This window comes from Oncorhynchus clarkii, chromosome 22, assembly GCF_045791955.1.
Source record: "Oncorhynchus clarkii lewisi isolate Uvic-CL-2024 chromosome 22, UVic_Ocla_1.0, whole genome shotgun sequence".
Taxonomy (NCBI): domain Eukaryota; kingdom Metazoa; phylum Chordata; class Actinopteri; order Salmoniformes; family Salmonidae; genus Oncorhynchus; species Oncorhynchus clarkii.
This window is the reverse complement of record NC_092168.1, coordinates 41,931,675-41,955,154: the sequence shown is the minus strand read 5'-3', so window position 1 is coordinate 41,955,154 and position 23,480 is coordinate 41,931,675. Positions and strand designations below refer to the sequence as shown.

The following is a 23,480-nucleotide window of genomic DNA, read 5'->3' as shown; positions in this document are numbered from 1 at the left end:
CTTGGTCTTCATGGTGCCACTTGCTTGGTGGTGCCCCTTGCTTAGTGGTGTGGCAGACTCTGGGGCCTTTCAGAACAGGTATATATATACTGAGATCATGTGACACTTAGATTACACACAGGTGGACTTTATTTAACTAATTATGTGACTTCTGAAGGTAATTGGTTGCACCAGATCTTATTTAGGGGCTTCATAGTAAAGGGGGTGAATACATATGCACGCACCACTTTTCTGTTTTTAATTTTTTTCAATTTTGTGAAACAAGTTTATATTTTTCACTTCACCAAATAAAAATCCATTTAACAGGTTGCAAGGAAACAAAATAGGAAAAAGGCCAAGTGAGTGAATACTTTTGCAAAGCACTGTAGGCCAACCAGGGGTAGTGTGAAAGTAGATGGACACATGCATTTGATACAGACCATCAAATTCCCCCAAACTCTTTATCAAAGGCTTATGTTGGCAGTCGTAGGACAGAATGGGCTCATCTTCACCACTTTGTGGAGCAACGCTGCATTGCTCTTCTTTCACAGCCTGGGGGAGTAGAATCACTCATGCTTTAGTAAAAACATGTCAGTGGTATCATAAGTCATTTCTCCCATGAAAAAGAGGTTATTGAATTATAGATGGGATGTAAAAAAGCTCAGAAGTTTGTTGGTATGTGTCGAGACAGAGCTGGGTTCCATTGACCCACATCTGGTTTCAAAGATGGGCCAAGAGTTGAGAGATACAGGTAAAATAATGGAAAAACACTAGACTAAATGAGGGATACAAAGTAGGGATGCACGATATATCAGTGAACATATCGGAATCGGACGATATTATCGAAAAATGGCAACATCGGTATCGGCCCGATGTCTGTCTATTTTAACGCCAATGTGAAAAACCGATGTCAAATCTGACGTGCATACCTATATAACGTAGATACATGATATATGACGCCACATAAAATGTTGCGCTACACGTGCAACACAGCATTCCTAACCTAGCCCACAATGTCTGCTGTGTGGATTGAGCGGTCAACAAGTCGAGCAGTCAACAAGTCAAGCAGTCATTTGAAAGAGTAAGAACATTTCAGAGAGACAACTCAAAGGTGAAATCCATTAACGACAAGATAATGGTATTCATTGCCCTTGACAATCAACCGCTCTCTGTCGTGGGTGATGTTGACTTTCGCGACTGGCGAACTGCCCAGCACATCACTGGGGCCAAGCTTCCTGCCATCCAGGACCTCTATACCAGGCGGTGTCGGAGGAAAGCCCTAAATATTGTCAAAGACTCCAGCCACCCCAGTCATAGACTTTTCTCTCTGCTAATGCACAGCATGCGGTACCGGAGGGCCAAGTTTAGGTCCAAGACTCCTTAACACCTAATCAAATGGCTACCCAGAGTATGTGTATTTCCCCCCCCCCCCCCCCTCTTTTACACCGCTGCTACTCTCATGTTATCATCTATGCATAGTCAATTTAATAACTCTACCTTCATGTACATATTGGTTCAAAATGGTGCCGGAAGAAATGGCAGCAGTTTTACCGGTGCCTAACCAATTGTGCCCTTATGTGCTTACGGCAAAAAAGAGCTTCTGGATATCAGGACAGCGATCACTCCCCTCAGATTAGAGTAAGATGTTTTCTTCAACAAGCAGGAAGCACAGTATATACTGCGAACACGCAACAAGGTCGGCATCCCCGTTATTGGCAAGAGAAAGAGACAAAGTTACAAGAGGCCACAGAGCGGGGTGCCTCATAAGGATCAAACTAATCAAATGGCTACGCACAACGCAAATAGTCCTGGTAGCCATTTGATTAGTTGTTCAGGAATCTTGTGCCTTGGAGGTAAAAGCTGTTAAGAAGCCTTTTGGTCCTAGACTGAGCACTCCGGTACCGCTTGCTATGCGGTTGTAGAAAGAACAGTCTATGACTGGGGTGGGTGGGTTCTTTGACAATTTTTAGGGCATTCCTATGACACCGGCTGGTGTAGAGGTCCTGGATGGCAGGCAGCTTAGCCCCAGTGATGTACTGGGCCGTATGCGGTTGGAGGCCGAGCAACCAGGATGCTCTCGATGTTGCAGCTGTAGAACCTTCGTCCCCCCCAACCCCTCTTTTACACTGCTGCTACTCTGTTTATTATATATGCATAGTCACTTTAACTATACATTAATGTACATACTACCTCAATTAGCCCAACTAACTTGTGCCTCTGCCCATTGGCTACTACTGCTACTCTGTTTATCATATATGCATTGTCACTTTAACCATACCTACATGTACATACTACCTCAATTAGCCCGACTAACCGCTCGCTGCCTGTATATTTCCTCACTACTGTATATAGCCTTGCTACTGTTGTTATTCACTGTCTTTTTACTGTTGTTTTTTATTTCCTTATCTATTGTTCACATAATACCTATTTTTTACTTAAAAATAGCACTGTTGGTTAGGGCCTGTAAGTAAACATTTTGTATTGGGCGCAGGTGACAAATAAGCTTTGATTTGATTTCCTCAACTAACCGGTGTCTCCCTGCACATTGACTCTGTACCGCTACCCCCCTGTATTTAGTCAGGTATATAGTCTCACTATTGTTATTTTACTGATGCTCTTTAATGACTTGTTACTTTTATTTCTTATTCTAATCCATTTTAAAAAAAAATACATTGTTGGTTAGTGGCTCGTAAGTAAGCATTTCACTCTAAGGTCTACTACACCTGTTGTATTCGGCACATGTGACTATTAAAATGTGATTTCATTTGAAATAAGCTTTTAATTTGACATGTCAAATAACACTGTTCTATTATATAATATTGTGTGTTCTGAATTTGCACGTGCAAGCTAAGCGCCACCCTACCAACAGTAGCGCTGTCAAAGCTGTTCAAAAAAGTCTGCAAACAATTAAGCACCATCCACGAACGATGTGTTTACAATACCGCGTTGGTAATAAAGCATTATTTGTTCGACCGCAACTTCTGGGGTAGCTAGCTTTAGCTTAGTACCTAGCTAGCACCAATACAACCAGCCTGAAAACAATGACCAGTAGAAACTGCAGACATTTTCACTATTCTTAGAAAAGATTTAGAAATCCTTGTGAGTAAGTATTATCTAGGTATCCCTTTGTTGTTCGCCTATTGAATTTGAACTGCAGTTCATGAAAATAAATAGCTAGCCAGCTACTTACCCCTGTTGCCCAAAGCTAACGTTTTAAGCAGCCAGCTATCTTCATCTGGCTAGTGAGGCTCGACCTGACCGGGTTATGTGTTGTGAAGCTAGCCACAAAAAGTATTAGGCACAATCGTGGAATTTGCGGTTTACCTTTCAAATAAAAGTACATCTTTGAAAGTGATGCAGAATGTTACAATTGGTGGAATCGTGCCATATTTAGGCTGGATAATGTTAAACAAGGTTGGAATGTGAAGCAATGAAATGGGGTATGAGTCTACTCAGTGTCACCCATAGAACACAACTGTGAAGAGTTATTAGCGTTGGAGCTCTTATCGCGGTACTGTGACTGTGTGAAATCACCTCCCCTGTCAGCCTATTGTGTGTGTTGACATTAATATTGCACTGTACCGCTTCACCCAAAGATTGGGGATCAATGAAATGGGGTATATATATATTCCAATATTTTTTCACAACGTCCTCAAGAGATTCACAACGTCCTCAAAAGAGTTATCAGACTGCAAACCATCCACGCAGTATTGTTTTTCCTCTGGAATAGTGTTCAATTCACATAGGTTGACAATAAATGTGGCTCGATTCACATTCATTTTTGTCAAATTAACAAATGATTGTCTTTTTGTTGATTTTATATAACATTCCAACCTCGTTTAGCATGATCTATTCAATTATGGCATAATTATACTATTTGTATTCATTTGCATTACTGTCAATGACAATTTTATTTTGAAGGCTAACCGCAAAGTCCACTATTGTGGCTAGCTTCACATAGATGGGTCAGACCACCATTAATCAAATAAGAACTGTGTTAATTTCGAAGGTTATTTTAGATGATGACACCTAGCTATATAGTTAGCTAGCTAACTATAGCTACTATAACATTATCTTTTTGCTATGTTTTTGGGGAAGAACATTGTTTGCGTCCATGAGCGAACTAGCTTTTTTATGACAATTTTACCAGCATCATAGCATGCGATGAATCGTTGAGACATGAAATACGAGTGATAGTGTAATCAATGTGTAATAACTACGTAAAATTATGAACGCGTTAAATTATTGTGTGACATGCAGTCATATTCAGGTCCTAATTAGTCAACAAGCTTATTTGACGTCCCTCTTTTTTCACATGCAAAGACCCAAACGGCGTTCCATAGAAATCCTGGTTGGGAATGAAACGTCTGAATAAATGAACAATGAAACAGCACAACAAGTAAGTGAAATAAATAGGTTTTGATTATGTTTTTCTGGTAATGGGGACATACGTAAATGCCAACAAAATAACTTTTTAGTGTGTGTGTGAGTGACCTTTATTTAACTAGGCAAGTCAGTTAAGAACAAATTCTTATTTACAATGACGGTCTACCCCATCCAAACCCTGACGACGCTGGGCCGATTGTGCGCCGCCCTGTGGGACTCCCAGTCACGACCGAATGTGATACAGCCTGGATTCGAACCAGGGACTGTAGTGACGCCTCTTGCACTGAGATGCAGTGCCTTAGACCGCTGCGTCCATGTATGTGTGTTAACTGTTTAACTGTAATAGAATGCTTTGAAAGGCTGCTCAAAATGTAAATATCGGTTATTGATATTGTTTTTTTGGGGGGCAAGGAAAAAATGGATATCGATATCAACTAAAAATGTAATATCGGTGCATCAGTAATACAAAGTACACTGTGTACAAAACATTGTGAACACCTGCTTTTTCCATGACAAACTTACAGCACCCCCTGCAAAATAAAAATATTATAAAACAAAAGAATTATAAAAAATGTAAACAAAAATAAATTCTCTAAAATAGTTCACTGGGCCTTTAACAAGTCTTGTATTTGCGGACTGATATAGCCGTCTGTAGCTAATTTCTTAAAAAAATCTGAGACCCCTGTCCTCAATGCCCCGAAGCCGTATTACAGTTCAAATGGTTTATTTTGTCACATGCCACACCCACTGTGTGTTGTTTTCCTGACTGCACAGGGGAGCAGGCAGATGGGAGTTTTGGCACCTTACACAAACCACCTCTCCTTGAGTGGGGGAGAGGCAGCAGATGTGACTGTTGATTTGATGTTTTGCTGTTTTGCCGTTTGGGTCATCCACAAAATATGCATAAAGAAAACGGAGACTAGCTGAGATGAGGTCTGGCTTTTCAGTGAGTAGCAACACCTGGTCTGTTTTTGTTACAAGCAACAATAATTATAAAAATGCTTTTTTTTTTTGCTTAGGTTGTCTTGACCGGAAAGTCATGTTCTAAAAAGTAGACTAGAATAAATATTTTGAACATTGAGCGAGCTTCAGCTCAAAGTGCTGTCTACTCCCCCTCCTGAAGGATCCAGGTCTGTCAGACAAAATGTTTACTTGAAATCAACTTGAGCTTGTTGGATATGCACTTCATTTATCATTCTGTTTCAGTATGGCTCTTTAGCTATCCCATTTCCTCTCCAATATATCTTCTTCCAGGTCTTTTTTCACATCTCTCTAAGTACAGAACCATCCTCTCCAAAGGATGATCAACGATCAAATGTTTCAGAGGGAATGGATATGGAAATTAGCTTGACATGCTATTTTTAACTAATATACATATTCTAGAAATCCCTTTCACTGAGATATCCTTGATGGTTAGATTTATTTCAAAGTACAGAGAAACTGAGTGAAGCAAAATCTCATGAAAACTGTTCAGACTCCAGGGTTTACTATTTCAAAGATTGTGCAACGAAAGGGCCCTACTAAGATCAACAGGATATATTTCCAAGACAAGAGGTAAACCACTCTCACTTTACTTTTTCCTACTAGCTCTGACTTTGCCAAGCTACTTTGAGAAAAATGTGTACTTACTATGACATGTGGTTATCCCACCCAGGTATCTCGACAAAATACGCTGAAATTGGAGGGCGCGCAATTCAAATAAATAATCGTAATATTAAACATCCATGAACATACAAGTATCTTATATAATTTAAAAATGTATATTTTTGTTAATCTAACTGCGTTGCCCGATTTACAATAGTCTTTACGGAAAAAGCGTACCATGTGATTGTATGAGGACGGCGCCCCAGGTAAACATATTTGTCAACCAGCACAGGGTTCATAAAATCACAAATAGCAATTTAAATAAATCACTAACTTTTGAAGATCTTCCTCTGTTTGCAATCCAAAGGGTCCCAGCTACAACATGAATGGTTGTTTTGTTAGATAAAATCCTTCTTAATATCCCAAAAAGTCTGTTAAGTTGGCACCATCGATTTCAGTAATCCACTCATTCAACGTGCAGACAAAGGAGTCCAAAAAGCTACCACTCAACTTTGTCCAAACAAGTCAAACGACGTTTCTGTTTAGTCCTCAGGTACTCTAAAATGTTTTAATAAACTATAATATTTCATACAGAAAGTAGTATGTTCAATAGGAAAGCAACATTAGTAAGTGGGCGCCCTCTCCCTTGCACGCCGAAAGACTGATATTGTTCTGGTGCTCTTCTCACCAAAACTCAATTCTTGCATGTTTTGCAATAAACAAACCTGATACCTTGAATAAAGACTGTTGATATCTAGTGGAAACCATAGTTATTGCAATCTGGAGACAGAATTACATAGGAACAATAACATTCTATTATATTATTTTTTTAACCTATTCTGGTTGGTTTTTCTTCAGATTTTTGCCTGCCATATCAATTCTGTTATAGTCTCAGACATTATTTTAACAGTTTGAGAAACTTAAATGTTTTCTATCCAATGCTACCAATTACATGCATATCCTGGCTTCTGGGCCTGAGTTTACTTTGGGCATGTCAGTCAGGCGGAAATTCAGGAAACTAGACCCTATCCCAGAGTTAAGATGAATGCACTATTTTATTTTGTATTTAATCTTTATTTAACTAGGCAAGTCAGTTAAGAACAAATGTATTATTTACAATGACGGCCTACCCCGGCCATACCCGGACGACACTGGGCCACTAACTGTAAGTCACATGACTTAATTGCAAAAAAGAAAGAAAGCTGTTGGTTCAATCAAATCAATCAAATGTATTTATAAAGCCCTTCTTACATCAGCTGATATCTCAAAGTGCTGTACAGAAACCCAGCCTAAAACCCCAAACAGCAAGCAATGCAGGTGTAGAAGCACGATGGCTAGGAAAACTCCATAGAAAGTCCAGAACTTAGGGAAGAAACCTAGAGAGGAACCAGCCTATGAGGGGTGGCCAGTCCTCTTCTGGCTGTGCCGGGTGACCAGCAGGGTCAAATAATAATAAACACAGTGGTTGTCGAGGGTTCAACAGGTCAGCACCTCAGGAGTAAATGTCAGTTGGCTTTTCATAGCCGATCATTCAGAGTATCTCTACCGCTCCTGCTGTCTCTAGAGAGTTGAAAACAGCAGGTTGCATTCTCTGTATTCTCACAATATCAGACTTTTGACTTTGCTACCAGGTTCAGTATCTCAATACTCAATACTAACACGATTCTCAATACTATCACAATACTCAATACCAAAACGATTTCACATCATCAAAAGAAGGCATATTAGCAGGTCACAGTGGCATTTAATCCTGACAGATCTTTAGAGTACAAAAAAATGGGGGAGAAATGTATGCATTAATGAATCAATTATGCAATCATAGAATCAAGTTGACTTAGTTTTGACTTACCATTCTAACTGCATAACATATTGGTTGTCATTTATTGTGATGGTAAATCTATATTGATAAAGTGTAAATCAAGATGCAGCCTGCGCCAATTCACAATACAGGTGAATGCATATTTCATAGGAGTGTGTGCATGCTTTGAGTTATTGAACTTGTTTTGGCTAATTTCATGGGGCTACAGATGACAAACAATCTTTTCCCCTTCCATTTGGGATTATTTATTTTCTTGTACTAGGCCTGGTTTCCAATTAGCAATGGAATGAAGGCTTACGAGTGTTTTAACGATGCATCATTCCTACAACACCATGCAGACAGAGCGGTCGCTAAGTGCTTCATTCGAGCATGTCAATTACTGATGGGATCGAAAGAAAGGGAGCGCTGGTTTCGAATCACATTTCTCCATTCAAATCTTTCCTTAAAACCTGTTGTGACTAGGGGGCAGTATTTTCATTTTTGGAAAAATAACGTTCCCAAAGTAAACGGGATATTTTGTCAGGACAAGATGCTAGAATATGCATATAATTGACAACTTAGGATAGAGAACACTCTAAAGTTTCCAAAACTGTAAAAATATTGTCTGAGTATAACAGAACTGATATTGCAGGCGAAAGCCTGAGACAAATACAATCCAGAAGTGACTCATGTTTTGAATGCTCTGCGTTCCGATGCGTCCCTATTGAGCAGTGAATGGGCTATCAACCAGATTCCTTTTCCTACGTATTCCCCAAGGTGTCCACAGCATTGTGACGTAGTTTCACGCCTTTATGTTGAAAAATACCCGTAAGCGGCTACATTGCGCAAGTGGTCACCTGATGGCTCTGAGTGATTCTTGCGTAAAATACAGAGGTAGCCATTTCTCCTCTCACTCCTACTGAAAAACCAATTGTCCCGGTGGATATATTATCGAATAGATATTTGAAAAACACCTTGAGGATTGATTATAAACAACGTTTGCCATGTTTCTGTCAATATTATGGAGCTAATTTGGAATATGTTTCGGTGTTGTCGTGACCGCAATTTCCGGTCGATTTCTCAACCAAACGTGAAGAACAAACGGAGGTATTTCGCCTACAAAAATAATATTTTGGGAAAAAGGAACATTTGCTATCTAACTGGGAGTCTCGTGAGTGAAAACATCCGAAGCTCATCAAAGGTAAACTATTTAATTTGATTGCTTTTCTGATTTTCGTGACCAAGTTACCTGCTGCTAGCTGGACATAATGCTATGCTAGGCTATCGATAAACTTACACAAATACTTGTCTTGCTTTGGCTGTAAAGCATATTTAGAAAATGACAGGGTGATTAACAAAAGGCTAAGCTGTGTTTTTAATATATTTTACTTGTGATTTTCATGAATAGGAATATTTTCTAGTAATATTTATGTCCGTTACGTTATGCTAATTAGTGTCAGATGATGACAATGATCCCGTTCACGGGATGGGAGTAACAACAAGTTAACCTCTTGATCCTACTTGAGACGCAGACGTCTCATCTAGACACCTGGAAATGCAAATGCGCTACGCTAAATGCTAAATGTACTCGTTAAAACTCAAACGTTCATTAAAACACACATGCATTGAATTAAAGCTACACTCGTTGTGAATCTAGCCAACAAGTCAGATTTTTAAAATGCTTTTCGGCGAAAGCATGAGAAGCTATTATCTGATAGCATGCAACACCCCAATATACCTGAAGGGGACGTAAACAAAAGAATTAGCGTAGCCGGCGCTACACAAAACGCAGAAATAAAATATAAAACATTTATTACCCTTGATGATATTCTTTGTTGGCACTCCTATATGTTCCATAAACATCACAATTGGGTCTTTTTCCCGATTTAAATCCGTCCATGTATGCCCAAAATATCCATTTGTATAGCCTGTCTGTCAGGAAAAAAGCTCTCTTCCAACACGCAACGTCATTTTTAAAAATTATATAAGTTGCCTATATTCTTTGACAAAACACTTCAACCTACTTTTGTAACCCAACTTTAGGTATTTGTAAACGTTAATAAGCGATCAAATTGATCACTGGGCGATCTGTATTCAATAGCAGCTACTCAAGAAAACAATGTCCCTTTTTCTCTCTTCCAAAATCGATTGCTGTATGCTGGACGGAATGAAGGATCTATTTGTCATTACACAAAGGATTTTTGTCAATGAAAATGACGTTTTTGGCTACATCGTGTGGAATCTGTAGGAATTGCAATCTCGGCCCTATTTAATTTGGTGTCCCTTAAACAATACATGCAAGTGGCGCATGGATATTTTTTTCAGTTTTCAGTGACCAGTTTTTCTTGCGCTTTTCGATGAAACACACTCTCTGTTATAGTCACAGCCGTGATTTAACCAGTTTTAGAAACTTCAGAGTGTTTTCTATCCACACATACTAATCATATGCATATACTATATTCCTGGCATGAGTAGCAGGATGCTGAAATGTTGCGCGATTTTTAACAGAATGTTCGAAAAAGGAGGGGGTAGACTGAAGAGGTTTGACGGATCAGCTCCCTCGCATGTTAGAATTCATATCATGAAATATATAGAAACAACTGGCCTACCTGGTTAAATAAAGGTGAAATAAATAAAAAAGTAGCAAAATAGGACTCAGTTGATTGATCATGAAATGTATTTCAATATGATTGAAGTAGGCCTATAGCCTGTTTGTTTTAATGCATTAAATCATCTCGGTTTTCATTTGAAGCACCTTTTATACGTCGCTTGTTTGTATCAATTGCAACGACATCGGCAACTTTGTATTTTTAGTCAACTTTGGTCTGAAGTTGTCGGCTGTCACAAAGATGCGGATACGATTTTTTGGTGTATAAAGTGACAGGAGGGCAAAAAAGCATCTACCGATGGCACTTAACTGATCTACGAGTGGTCTGAGGCAGGCGTTCGATTGAGTGTTTTAATGTGCAATGCTAATAAGGATGGTTTTTGGAAAAAAACTTGGAGATTTAACAATGCTGGTACGAAGGTTCTAACGATGAATTTATCCTTAAGATGATTTTGGGAAACTGGGCCCTGATCAACAACATTTGCACTTACAATAGTGTGCTCTGTATCTTTTGCATTGTCTCTTTAAGACCCATGACCTCATTCACATACACAGGCTTGAGTAAAGATGATCTTGACTGGGAGAGACGTGAGGCAGGGGAGACAAAGTTAAAGAATGTTTTTGGTGAGCATTTGAAATCTGAAATATTTTTCATTATGGTTACGGTACTCGGCAGTGGTGTGAAGTAGTTTTTAAAAATGTATATTCTATTTATATTTTTCACAACTTTTACTTCACTACATTCCTTAAGAAAATAATGTACTTTTTACTCCATACATTTTCCCTGACACACAAAGGCACTATGCTTAGCAGGTCAGAAAATGCTCCAATGCACGCACTTGTCTAGAGAACATCCCTTGTCATCCCTACCTCCGCTGATCTGGTGGACTCGCTGAACACAAATTTGGTTGTAAATTATGTTTAAGTGGAGTGTGGCCCTGACGCCCTATCTAAGTAACATATATTTTTTTTTAAATCCCCATCAAAATCTGTCAATTTCGCACTTCTGCATCTCACAAAAATGTCTTTAGCGTCCGAACAGTTTAACCTAGTAACTAGTATGACTGTCACGGACATGGTGGTGTTCGCAGTTTTGCTCTACGACCCCTACAGGCGTCTTGGGACTCGTATAAAGGTAGTTTTGTGCCAACCCCTAAAAAGGGTTAAATACAGTTGAAGTCGAAAGTTTACATACACCTTAGCCAAATACATCAGTTTTTCACAATTCCTGATGTTTAATCCCAGTAAAAATTCCCTGTATCAGTTAGGATACCTACTTTGTTTTAAGAATGTGAAATAATAATAGTAGAGAGAAGGATTTACTTCAGCTTTTATTTCTTTCATCACATTCCCAGTGGGTCAAAAGTTTACATACACTCAATTCGTATTTGGTAGCATTGCCTTTCAATTGTTTAACTTGGGTCAAACGTTTCAGGTAGCCTTCCACAAGCTTCCCTCAATAAGTTGGGTGAATTTTGGCCCATTCCTCCTGACAGAGCTGGTGTAACTGATTCAGGTTTGTAGGCTTCCTTGCTCTCACACACTTTTTCAGTTCTGCCCATAAATCTTCTATGGGATTGAGGTCAGAGCTTTGTGATGTCCACTCCAATACCTTGACTTTGTTGTCCTTAAAGCCATTTTGCCACAACTTTGGAAGTATGCTTGGGGTCATTGTCCATTTGGAAGACCCATTTGCTTTAACTTGGTGAGCATCTGATGTCTTGAGATGTTGCTTCAATATATCCGCATAATTGTCCTCCCTCATGATGCCATCTATTTTGTGAAGTACACCAGTCCTTCCTGCAGCAACGCACCCCCACAACATGATGCTGCCACCCCTGTGCTTCACGGTTTCGGATCGTGTTCTTCGGCTTGCAAGCCTCCCCATCTTTCCTCTAAACATAACGATGGTCATTATGGCCAAAAAGTACGATCTCCGTCCCCATGTGCAGTCATAGTTTATTCTGCTGGTGGGTTTGGAGCATCACGGTTGGGATGGTGTTCTTGGGGTTGTACTCATCCTTCTTCTTCCTCCAAACACGGCGAGTTGAGTTTAGACCAAAAAGCTCTATTTTTGTCACATCAGACCACATGACCTTCTTCCATTCCTCCTCTGGATCATCCAGATGGTCATTGGAAAACTTCAGACGGGCCTGGACATGCGCTGGCTTGAGCAGGGGGACCTTGCGTGCGCTGCAGGATTTTAATCCATGACGGCGTAGTGTGCTACTAATGGTTTTCTTTGAGACTGTGGTCCCAGCTCTCTTCAGGCCATTGACCAGGTCCTGCCGTGTAGTTCTGGGCTGATCCCTCACCTTCCTCATGATCATTGATGCCCCATGAGGTGAGATATTGCATGGAGCCCCAGACCGAGGGTGATTGACCGTCATCTTGAACTTCTTCCATTTTCTAATAATTGAGCCAACAGTTGTTGCCTTCTCACCAAGCTGCTTGCCTATTGTCCTGTAGCCCATCCCAGCCTGGTGCAGGTCTACAATTTTATCCCTGATGTCCTTGCACAGCCCTCTGGTCTTGGCCATTGTGGAGAGGTTGGAGTCTGTTTGATTGAGTGTGTGGACAGGTGTCTTTATACAGGTAACGAGTGGAGAACAGGAGGGCTTCTTAAAGAAAAACAGGTCTGTGAGAGATGGAATTCTTACTGGTTGGTAGGTGATCAAATACTTATGTCATGCAATAAAATGCGTATTAATTACTTAAAAATCATACAATGTGATTTTCTGGATTTTCTGAAATTACAGACCTCTACATGCTTTGTAAGTAGGAAAACCTGCAAAATCGGCAGTGTATCAAATGCTTGTTCTCCCCACTGTATACACATCTCATTCCAAAATCATGAGCATTAGTATGGAATTGGTCCCCCCTTTGCTGTTATAACAGCCTCTGCTCTTCTGGGAAGGCTTTCCAATAGATGTTGGAACATTGCTGCGGGCCAGTCAAGTTCTTCCAAGCTTTTTCTTCGCTTTGTGCATGGGGGCATTGTCAAGCTGAAACAGGAAAGGGCCTTCCCCAAACTGTTGCCACAAAGTTGGAAGCACAGAATTGTCTAGAATGCCATTGTATGCTGTCGCGTCAAGATTTTCCTTCACTGGAACTAAGGGGCCTAGCTCGAACCATGAAAAACCATTAATCTCTCCACAGGATGTGTTTCCACTCCTCCAGAGTCCAATGGCAGCAAGCGTTACACCACTCCAGCTGACGTTTGGCATTGCGCATGGTGATCTTAGGCTTGTGTATGGCTGCTCGGCCATGAATACCCATGAAGCTACCGACAAACAGTTATTGTGCTGACTTTGCTTCCAGGGGCAGTTTGGACCTCGGTTGTTAGTGTTGCAACCAAGGACAGATCATTTTTACGCGCTTCAGCACTCGGCAGTCCCTTTCAGTGAGCTTGTGTGGCCTACTACTTCGCAGCTGCGCCGTTGTTGCTCCTAGACGTTTCCACTTCACAATAACATCACTTACAGTTGACCGGGGCAGCTCTAGCAGGGCAGAAATTTGACAAACTGACTTGTTGGAAAGGTGGCATTCTATGACGGTGCTACATTGAAAGTCACTGAGCTCTTCAGTAAGGCCATTCTACTGCCAATGTTTCTCTATGGAGATTGCATGGCTGTGTGCTCGATTTTATACACCTGTCAGCAAGGGGTGAGGCTGAAATAGCCAAATCCATTAATTTTAAGTGTGTTCACATACTTTTGATTGTATAATAAACATCTATATAATATTTCCTGAACCTTCTTATATCTCCTAAATATAGGGACAAATCACTTCAAAACCTTGTTTCTTATGATACATTTTTCGGCATTCATGAATGTGTTATTCAATGCGTTTCTCTGGGCTATAGTAGTAAAGCCCAAATGATTATTATTTTTTTTTAAGATTCCTAAACGGGTCCTAAAATTCCATATCAAATAGCTTGTTTTGTAATGAAGTTTCAACATTTCTATATGCCTTGTTGCATTATTCAGTTGTGTTCTGTGTAGAATAAGAGGCGATGCAGCCCAGACTCCCAGTGAGGTCAGTGGTTCCTCAGGACAGTATGATAAGTTGATCTAACATGATGCAGCCCAGACTCCCAGTGAGTTCAGTGGTTCCTCAGGACAGTATGAGAGGTTGATCTAACATGATGCAGCCCAGACTCCCAGTGAGTTCAGTGGTTCCTCAGGACAGTATGAGAGGTTGATCTAACATGATGCAGCCCAGACTCCCAGTGAGTTTAGTGGTTCCTCAGGACAGTATGAGAGGTTGATCTAACATGATGCAGCCCAGACTCCCAGTGAGTTCAGTGGTTCCTCAGGACAGGGTAGAGCTAGCAATGAGTAAGTGGATCAGTCATGGTGCTCTAGCACTATAAAGGGACATGAGTTGTGCTGATAGACAGACTTCCTCCTCTCTCAATCAGTAGATGACGTGAGACTCATTTTACAGAAGTGCCGAAAGTAACAAATTCTAGCACCTAAACGTTGTTCATGTTCTATTATTGTAAACACGTACATACGTTTTGGTATACCATGCCACTACTCTCAGGACGACCTGTCTGTTGGTATAGTTTAACAGAATGTAGAATTTCAAGATTGTAGACCAAGGAGAGATGAGATTAAGACAATTCAGTGTCTATAGAGTTTCACATGAATGTCCAATAATATTCTTTGTCATTCTATTGGAAATGATCATGCACTCTTTGGAGTCTCACATTGAATGTCCTCTCCACCCACCTCGAGGAAGAGAACTTTGTGTGTGCAGGAATTACGTGGTTAGACACAACTCTCACACACACACACACACACACACACGCACACACACACACACACACACACACACATACATACATACATACATACACACACACACACACACACACACACACACACACACTAGGACTAGGGGTGTTTTTCTTTCACTTGCCACATTCAAATTCCTGCCACGTGAAACTTGCAAATATCTGGGGGATATTTACATCCTGTCAGCATTTGGTAATCCATTATTTGTTCCTCTTGATTATATTAGTGAGCAGGTTGCAATTCTGATTTATTTTTCTAATCAGAATGCATCTGCCCCATTTTAATGAGATTGTCAAGTGTAGCTAAAAGCTAATTAAATCCAGTTTTTTTCTCTCTCTCCTCCAGACACCATGGAAGGCTGTTGATGGCTAACTCTGCCTTTGGCAAAAACGTAACTCAGGAGAGCAGCATGAACACGTAGGTTGGGTGTGCAGGGAAATAACCAACAATGGCCGCCCATCGAATCAGAGCGACAAACAACAACATCGCACTGCCGCGCTGCAAGTCAGAGGGGACACTCATTGACCTCAGTGATGGAGTGTCTGAATCCAACTGTCTCACAGATGTCAAAGGTACGCTAGGAGGTTGATTATTACGTGTTAATTAACTGCGTAAAAAAAAAAAATATATGTTTTGCTTGTGTAAATGTACTGTCATCACATGACTACGGTAAACCTTTATATTGAGATATTTGTCGTAATATTGGTTCTCTGATTTACCTATTTTTTTAATGTTCTGTTTTTCCAGTGCCTTCTCCCAGTGCCTTAAGACTGGACGCCACTGCCTCATTCGGCACTGCCAGGGAAGTCGTTGCTATTAAGGATTACTGTCCCTCCAGCTTCACCACCCTCAGGTTCTCCAAGGGAGAACATCTCTTTGTGCTGGACACATCGGGTGGAGAGTGGTGGTACGCCCACAACAGCACTGAGATGGGTTACATCCCTGCGACATACGTCCAGCCCATCAACTACCGGGACTCCTCCTTCAGTGACAGCGGTATGATCGACAGCCTAGGAGACTGCTCTGTTGAGGAGGGAGCCAAGGAGCTGGACCTCCTTGGAGATTGGACCGGGATGATGCTGAAACCTACTGCCCCCCAAAACGGGAACCCCTTTGCCCCCCATCACCAGCACCTTAGCCGTAGCTCCACTAACCCTTTCCTCAACGGGGCCCTTCAAGGTTCTTTGGATCAGAACAGTAATGAGAACAGTAAGTCAGTGGACCTTCTTCTTTTTGACAACCTAGCCTCCTCTGTCCCACCAAACTCTACCAGCAGTAGCATCAACATCAACGGCTTTGGCAGTGGCATTTTCGATCTGAAACCCATCAGCCCCAGTTTGGGAGTGGGCCAGATGTTACGCAGGGACAACCCATTCTTCAGGAGCAAGCGATCCTACAGTCTCTCAGAACTTTCAATCCTGCAAGCTCAAAATGACGCCCCTCAGGCATCCTCAGGTTTTTTTGGAGGCCTGAAAGCCCCTGCACCTGAACAGTTCCAGAGCAGAGAGGACTTCCGGGCGGCGTGGCTCAATCACCGCAAGCTAGCCAGGTCCTGCCATGACCTGGACTCCTTGGGTCAGAACCCAGGCTGGGGACAAACACAGCCAGTGGAGACCAACATTGTGTGCCGTTTAGACAGTTCTGGAGGAGCCGTCCAGCTTCCAGACACCAGCATCAGCATCCACATCCCGGAGGGCCACGTGGCCCCTGGAGACTCCCAGCAGATCTCCATGAAGGCCCTGCTGGACCCACCGCTGGAGCTCAACAATGACCGAACAACGACCGTAAGCCCTGTGGTGGAGATCAAGCTCGGTAACATGGAGACCAAAACCACAGTCACCCTTGAGATGACGGTGTCCGTTGTGGTGAAGAAGGAGAGCAGGCAGACGACAAAGGTCATATGTGTGAGGAGTGACTGCAAGGAGGGGCCCTACACACCAATCCCCCAAGCCTATATGTATGGGGACACCATCCAGGTCTGTCTGGATAACCTTGAGCCGTGCATGTATGTGTCTGTTGTGGCCCAGGCCCAGTCAGTTGCTCCAGAAACCACTGTTTGGGACAACTTGGTGAAGAAGGTCACCCTCGGTGTCTATGGTCCCAAGCACATTCACCCATCCTTTAAGGCTGTGGTGGCCATCTTTGGCCATGACTGTGCCCCAAAAACATTACTGGTGAGTGAAGTAGGGAAGCAGGCCCATGCCACCCCTCCAGTGGCTCTTCAGCTCTGGGGGAAGCACCAGTTTGTCCTGGCAAGGCCCCAGGACCTTCGGGTTGGTGTTTACTCCAACATGGCCAACTATGAGGTAAAGGCCAGTGAGCAGGCCAGGGTGGTTAGGGGTTTTCAGGTCAAACTGGGAAAGGTTAGCCGGATAGTCTATGTGATCGCCTCACGCACTGCTGATGATGTCTCAGATTTCACATTACGTGTCCAGGTCAAGGATGACCAAGACTGTATTCTCGCCCAGTTTTGTGTTCAAACTCCAACACCTCCACCCAAGACCGGTCCACAAACATCTGTGCAGAGGCGCTTCCTGAAGAAGAAGGAACTAGGGAAAATTGTCTTGTCCCCTCTGGCCATCACTACCAAATACCCTGTGTTCCATGACCGACGAATCCGCAACCTGAAGTTTGGCAAGTTGATCAAAACAGTCATCCGTCAGACCAAGAACCAATACTTACTGGAGTACAAAAAGGGGGATTACTTTGCCCTTCTGAGCGAAGAGAAAATCAAATTGAAGGGACAGTTGTGGACTAAGGAATGGTACATCTGTTACTATCAGGGTAGAACAGGGCTTGTACATGCAAAAAATGTTCTGTTGGTGGGCAAAGTAAAACCCATTTACTTCAGCGGTGCTGAACTAACCACTACACTCTTACTGGATCAGATCCTGAAGCCCTGCAAGTTCCTGACGTACATCTATGCCTCTGTGAGGACTATACTGATGGAGAACGTAGGAAGCTGGAGGGCGTTTGCCGATGCCCTGGGTTACGTTAACCTACCGCTCTCACACTTCTGCCGTGCAGAGCTGGACAGCGAGCCTGAGAGGGTGGCGTCTGTTCTGGAGAAGCTGAAAGAGGACTGCAATAATACAGAGGGCAAGGAGAGAAAATCCTTCCAGAAGGAACTCATGACAGTAAGTTAGCATTTCCTTTCAACTATTATTCAGTCGGAAATGGGTGCTTTTGTCTGTCTTTTTGATGTGTGATTAACTTTTTTGTTTGTGTGTTTCGTCTAGTGTGCAACTTTTTTGTTTGTCTGTTTCATCTAGTGTGTATGCTTCAGCCCCTTATCTACTTCCAGCTGCTTGAGGCTATGGTCCAGTGGGCTAATCCTGTTGAGAGTGCAGTCAATAAGTGCTGTGTGGGCATCGACATCTAAGGAGTTGTGGAGAGCAGCAGAATATTTTGGCGTAGTCCAACCCCCACCGTCTCTTTCTTGTAAATCACATTGAGTTAGAGATGTGCTGAGGGCTGAGCCTGCCTAGATAATGCTCTGTCTTCATTTATTGTGTAAATCAAAACCTACCAGAAAACAACAGTACTGTCAAACTATGTTTCTGAAAAAGTGCCTGACTTTTGTCATTGGTTGATTTTGGAAGTCATACTCAGTGTTCTGACCATTATAGGGGGTGTGGTGAATACTATTATGTGACTTAACATGATAAACTCAAACACACTGAAGAAGAGATCCATAGAATCGTCTTTACTAGAGGTCGACCGATTATGATTTTTCAACGCCAATATCAATTATTGGAGGACCAAAACAAGCCGATACCGATTAATCTGACATTTTTACATATATATATATATATATATATATATATATATATATATATATATATATATATATATTGTCATTATTACAAATAAATATATATTTGTAATAATAACAATTACAACAATACTGAATGAACAATTAACACTTTTATTTTAACTTAATATAATACATTAATACATTAAATTTAGTCTCAAATAAATAATGAAACATGTTCAAATTGGTTTAAATAATGCTAAAACAAAGTGTTGGAGAAGAAAGTAGAAGTGCAATATGTGCCATGTAGAAAAACTAAGTTTAAGTTCCTTGCTCAGAACATAAGAACATATGAAAGCTGGTGGTTCCTTTTAACATGAGTCTTCAATATTCCCAGGTAAGAAGTTTTAGGATGTAGTTATTATAGGACTATTTCTCTCTATAACATTTCTATTTCTTAAACCTTTGACTATTGGATGTTCTAATAGGTAATTTAGTATTGCCAGCCTAATCCCGGGAGTTGATAGGCTTGAAGTCATAAACGGCGCAATGCTTGAAGCATTGTGAAGAGCTGCTGGCATACGCAGTAAAGTGCTGTTTGAATGAATGCCTACGAACCTGCTGCTGTCTACCACCGCTCAGTCAGACTGCTCTATCAAATCACAGACTTAATTATAATATAATAACAAATAGAAATAGGAGCCTTGGTTAATTAATATGGTCAAATCCGGAAACTATCATTTCGAAAACAATACGTTTATTCTTTCAGTGAAATACGGAACCGTTCCGTATTTTATCTAATGGGTGGCATCCATAAGTCTAAATATTGCTGTTACATTGTACAACCTTCAATGTTATGTCATAATTACGTAAAAGTCTGGCAAATTAGTTTGCATCGAGCCAGCCGGCCCAAACTGTTGCATATACCCTGACTGCATGCAATGAACGCAAGAGAAGTGACACAATTTCCCTAGTTTAACATTGCCTGCTAACAAATTTATTAAAACTAAATATACAGGTTTAAAAAAAATATACTTCTGTGTATTGATTTTAAGAAAGGCATTGGTGTTTATGGTTAGGTACAGTCGTGCAACGATTGTGCTTTTTTCGCAAATGTGCTTTTGTTAAATCATCCCCCGTTTGGCGAAGTTGGCTGTCTTTGTTTTGAAGAAATGGTCTTCACACAGTTCGTAACGAGCCAGGCGGCCCAATCTGCTGCATATACCCTAACTCTATTGCACAGAACACAAGAGAAGTGACACAATTTCATTAGTTAAAATAAATGAATGTTAGTAGGCAATATTAACTAAATATGCAGGTAAAAAAATATATAATTGTGTATTGATTTTAAGAGTTTTGACAGGGTTACCAACAGGGACAGTGATGATTGAATAATGCAGATGTTTAAAATGCTTAACCCTGATTGTTCCTGGTCGTCGCTCTGGATTAGAGTGTCTGCTAAATGACTAAAATGGCAAAAGTAATGACACCAATAGTTATGTCTTGTGTGTGGCCTCCCATCTCAAACACATCTGAGGGGAAACAGTCAATAATATCGATGTCACTGTTACAGCATGACATAAATCTCAGCTATCAAAGAGAACAGGGAGCATAGTGATACTTTCTGAAAGGGGCAGTAGAGACTAGAGGTTGACCAATTCATCGGAATGGCCGATTAATTAGGTCCGATTTCAAGTTTTCATAACAATTGGTAATCTGCATTTTTGGACACTGATCATGGCCGATTACGTTGCACTCCATGAGGAGACTGCGTGGCAGGCTGACTACATGTTATGCGAGTGCAGCAAGGAGCCAAGGTAAGCTGCTAGCTAGCATTAAACGTATCTTATAAAAAACAATCAATCTTAACACTGTGGCTTCACCCCACTAGACCAGAAACCAGCTAGTTTGGGCCTGACTTCAAAACTTTCCCGCAAACCCAACCCTTTGTCTGTTTCCCTTTCTCACACTATTGTGTGGAAAGATGTTGGTCTTGAAATAGTTTTGTTCAGTATTGCCCAGGATTGCCGTTGGCAAAATTGACAACAGGTCCCGCAGTAAGTTTCTACACAAACCAATATTGAAAATAAATTCTATATGAAGTCTTTCCTTCCCTCATTATGTTTCAAAGTGTTGACAACATCTAAGAGATGTGATATTGATTTGATAATCATCAATGTTGTCATCTGCGTGTCAATTTCATTGTGCTATTTAAATTCTGACATACTTAAAGTGCAAGAAAACTTCAGCCTCCCTCACTCCCTCTGTACCTCATAATCCATTTTTCAATAACATTGAAGTCATGGACTTAAAGAGGTATGATGGAACATAAGCTATAATTTAAGTTGGGTTGTAAACACCAGTTACAACCATTTATAGACATGGGGGGAGCTTCAGTGTGGAGAAGAAGAACTTAATGTAAAGATGTGTACATGGTGGTGAATAAAAGGCCCAATTTCTCAGGGCCCTGTTTAATTCAGTTGTTTGGTGTACACGTTTTAATTATGTGATACAATCAGCATTAAGCGTTTTCCCTTTTCATGTGTACATAGAACATCTTGGCAAATAGGATGTACCTCATTGGGTGGATCTTTGGAAGCGATGCTGCAGCAACCAATAATACTGATGTTATTACAGAATTCCAAAGTATACACAAAACAAGTGGCATGCTTATACCAAACTCCTCCAGCCTTGCATTCATAGAATGTACAATTCCTGATGGATGACTCCCAAAGACCTTAACATTCACTCTTATAGTTTATTTATGGCAAATATCGCAGCGTAAACAACTTCACACAATGTTATTTGGTGCTTATGCAGAGTGGAAAAGGAAAAAGTTAATCCACTTCCTTCCACTGAGGATGTTAGTTTTATGAGGCTCCACTGAGTTAGCCCAAGGTACAAGGGAGCTGAAACTTGCAGGATGGATATTTGTTAGCAATTGTGTTGTGATCTACATGTCAGTCATTTAGCAGACACTCTTATCCACAGCGACATACAGTAGAGTTCATACATTTTTTTAAACTGGTCCCACGTGGGAATTGAACACACAACCATGGCTTGGCAAATGCCATGCTCTACCAACTGAGCCACACAGGACCCATCAATGTACATGCATCTTTACTCGTTAGGATTAATACCTTAAGGCTAATCCAATGTAGGTAATCACTTTTCTTGTGTTTTTTTCACCGTTGTATTTCAAGAGCTTTTTAAATGCATAGACGATCAGCCATTTTAAGAGAAGCATCTTGTGTGTGTATCCTCCAAGATATTACATTTCATACATCGTGGTGGGCCTCCGTTGTGGTCTTCTGAAGCTTAGTATGTGGCTGTGAATTGAATTACCATCTCCTATGTCTCTCGCCAATTAAGTGTTTTCACTGACACTGAAAACAATTCTTCCTGACTTATTTGCATGTCATATGACGGAGAGCTGAGAGTGTATTTTTAGATACAAAGCAAAGGAATTCAAAAGTGATTGTGTGCACCTCTGAAAGGGAGATGACAGCCTTCGTGCTCAAGCATCTGAATGCAGGCAGAGTTTCTCTCATTGTTCTGGAAGAAAGGAATAATCAGCCATGTGTTAGACATGGGACTATACCCACCCCTGCCAAATAGAGAGAGAGATTCCTCTGTGTTAGACATGGGACTATACCCACCCCTGCCAAATAGAGAGAGAGATTCCTCTGTGTTAGACATGGGACTATACCCACTCCTCCCAAATAGAGAGAGAGATTCCTCTGTGTTAGACATGGGACTATACCCACTCCTCCCAAATAGAGAGAGAGATTCCTCAAATTTTCTCCCTCTGCCTCCCCCATTTTACCTTCTCTGAGTTAGTGGAACTGCATTGCCTGTAGTAATTGCCTGTTGAAGCATAATGCAATTAATTAGAAACACTTTCTATCTAAAAAAAAAAGATGGATAATGAGTCTGCATATGATAATAGCAACCACCAATTGAACATCACTGCTAAAGCACAAAACTGCAGTACACATGCTAAATCTATATCTAGCAACAGGCCAGTGAACTTAACTTTGTTTTAATGAAATCTGTGATGCCTATGGGGTTACCTTAATACCATGTATGAGAAAATGTTTAGTGCATTCTGTTAATTTTGCATGTTTATTTCATGCAAGGCTCCAGCTATGAAATGCTTTTGTGATGTAGCTAATTTGACTGATTTTGTAGGAGTTTTGCTGTGGATGTATATTTCAGAGCTAGGGTAGTAAAGTACAAATTATATTCTATTTGAGTCTTGTCTAACCTACATTTGAACCAAAACACCCTGATGTTTATCCTGATAATTGAGCTGAGCAGACCATTATTTTTCTGGTACGTAGGCTACAATCCTCCAGGTTTTTCTGAATAAGCCCCCAGATTCAGTGTAGACTTTAGCAATGAAATTCAGAGCTCCTCAAGGGCCTTGTCAAAAGCCCAACGTGTTGATGGTACGATGGGCTATTTATTACAAACACAAAGCCTGAAGCAAGCTAAGCATAAAGATTGGAATGCCCCACTCTGTCACATCAGATATCTTTTCAGCAACAATACATTGCATCATTGATA

The 23,480-nt window shown here is 41.0% G+C and overlaps 1 protein-coding gene across 2 annotated transcripts in view; it reads left to right on the top strand.

Annotated features, from left to right (window-relative positions):
* LOC139380924 (SH3 domain-binding protein 4) overlaps positions 1-23,480 on the top strand; it is a 78,250-nt gene that overhangs the window by 23,821 nt on the left and 30,949 nt on the right. Inside the window, exons 1-3 of one of the 2 annotated variants that reach the window (XM_071124092.1) lie at positions 5,190-5,311; positions 15,503-15,729; positions 15,905-18,294. In XM_071124092.1, coding sequence (XP_070980193.1) covers positions 15,606-15,729; positions 15,905-18,294 — 2,514 coding nt within the window. In that variant the 5' untranslated portion in view covers positions 5,190-5,311; positions 15,503-15,605. Of the gene's footprint in view, positions 1-5,189; positions 5,312-15,502; positions 15,730-15,904; positions 18,295-23,480 lie in introns of those variants that run through there. The other variant, XM_071124091.1, reaches the window with a different exon arrangement.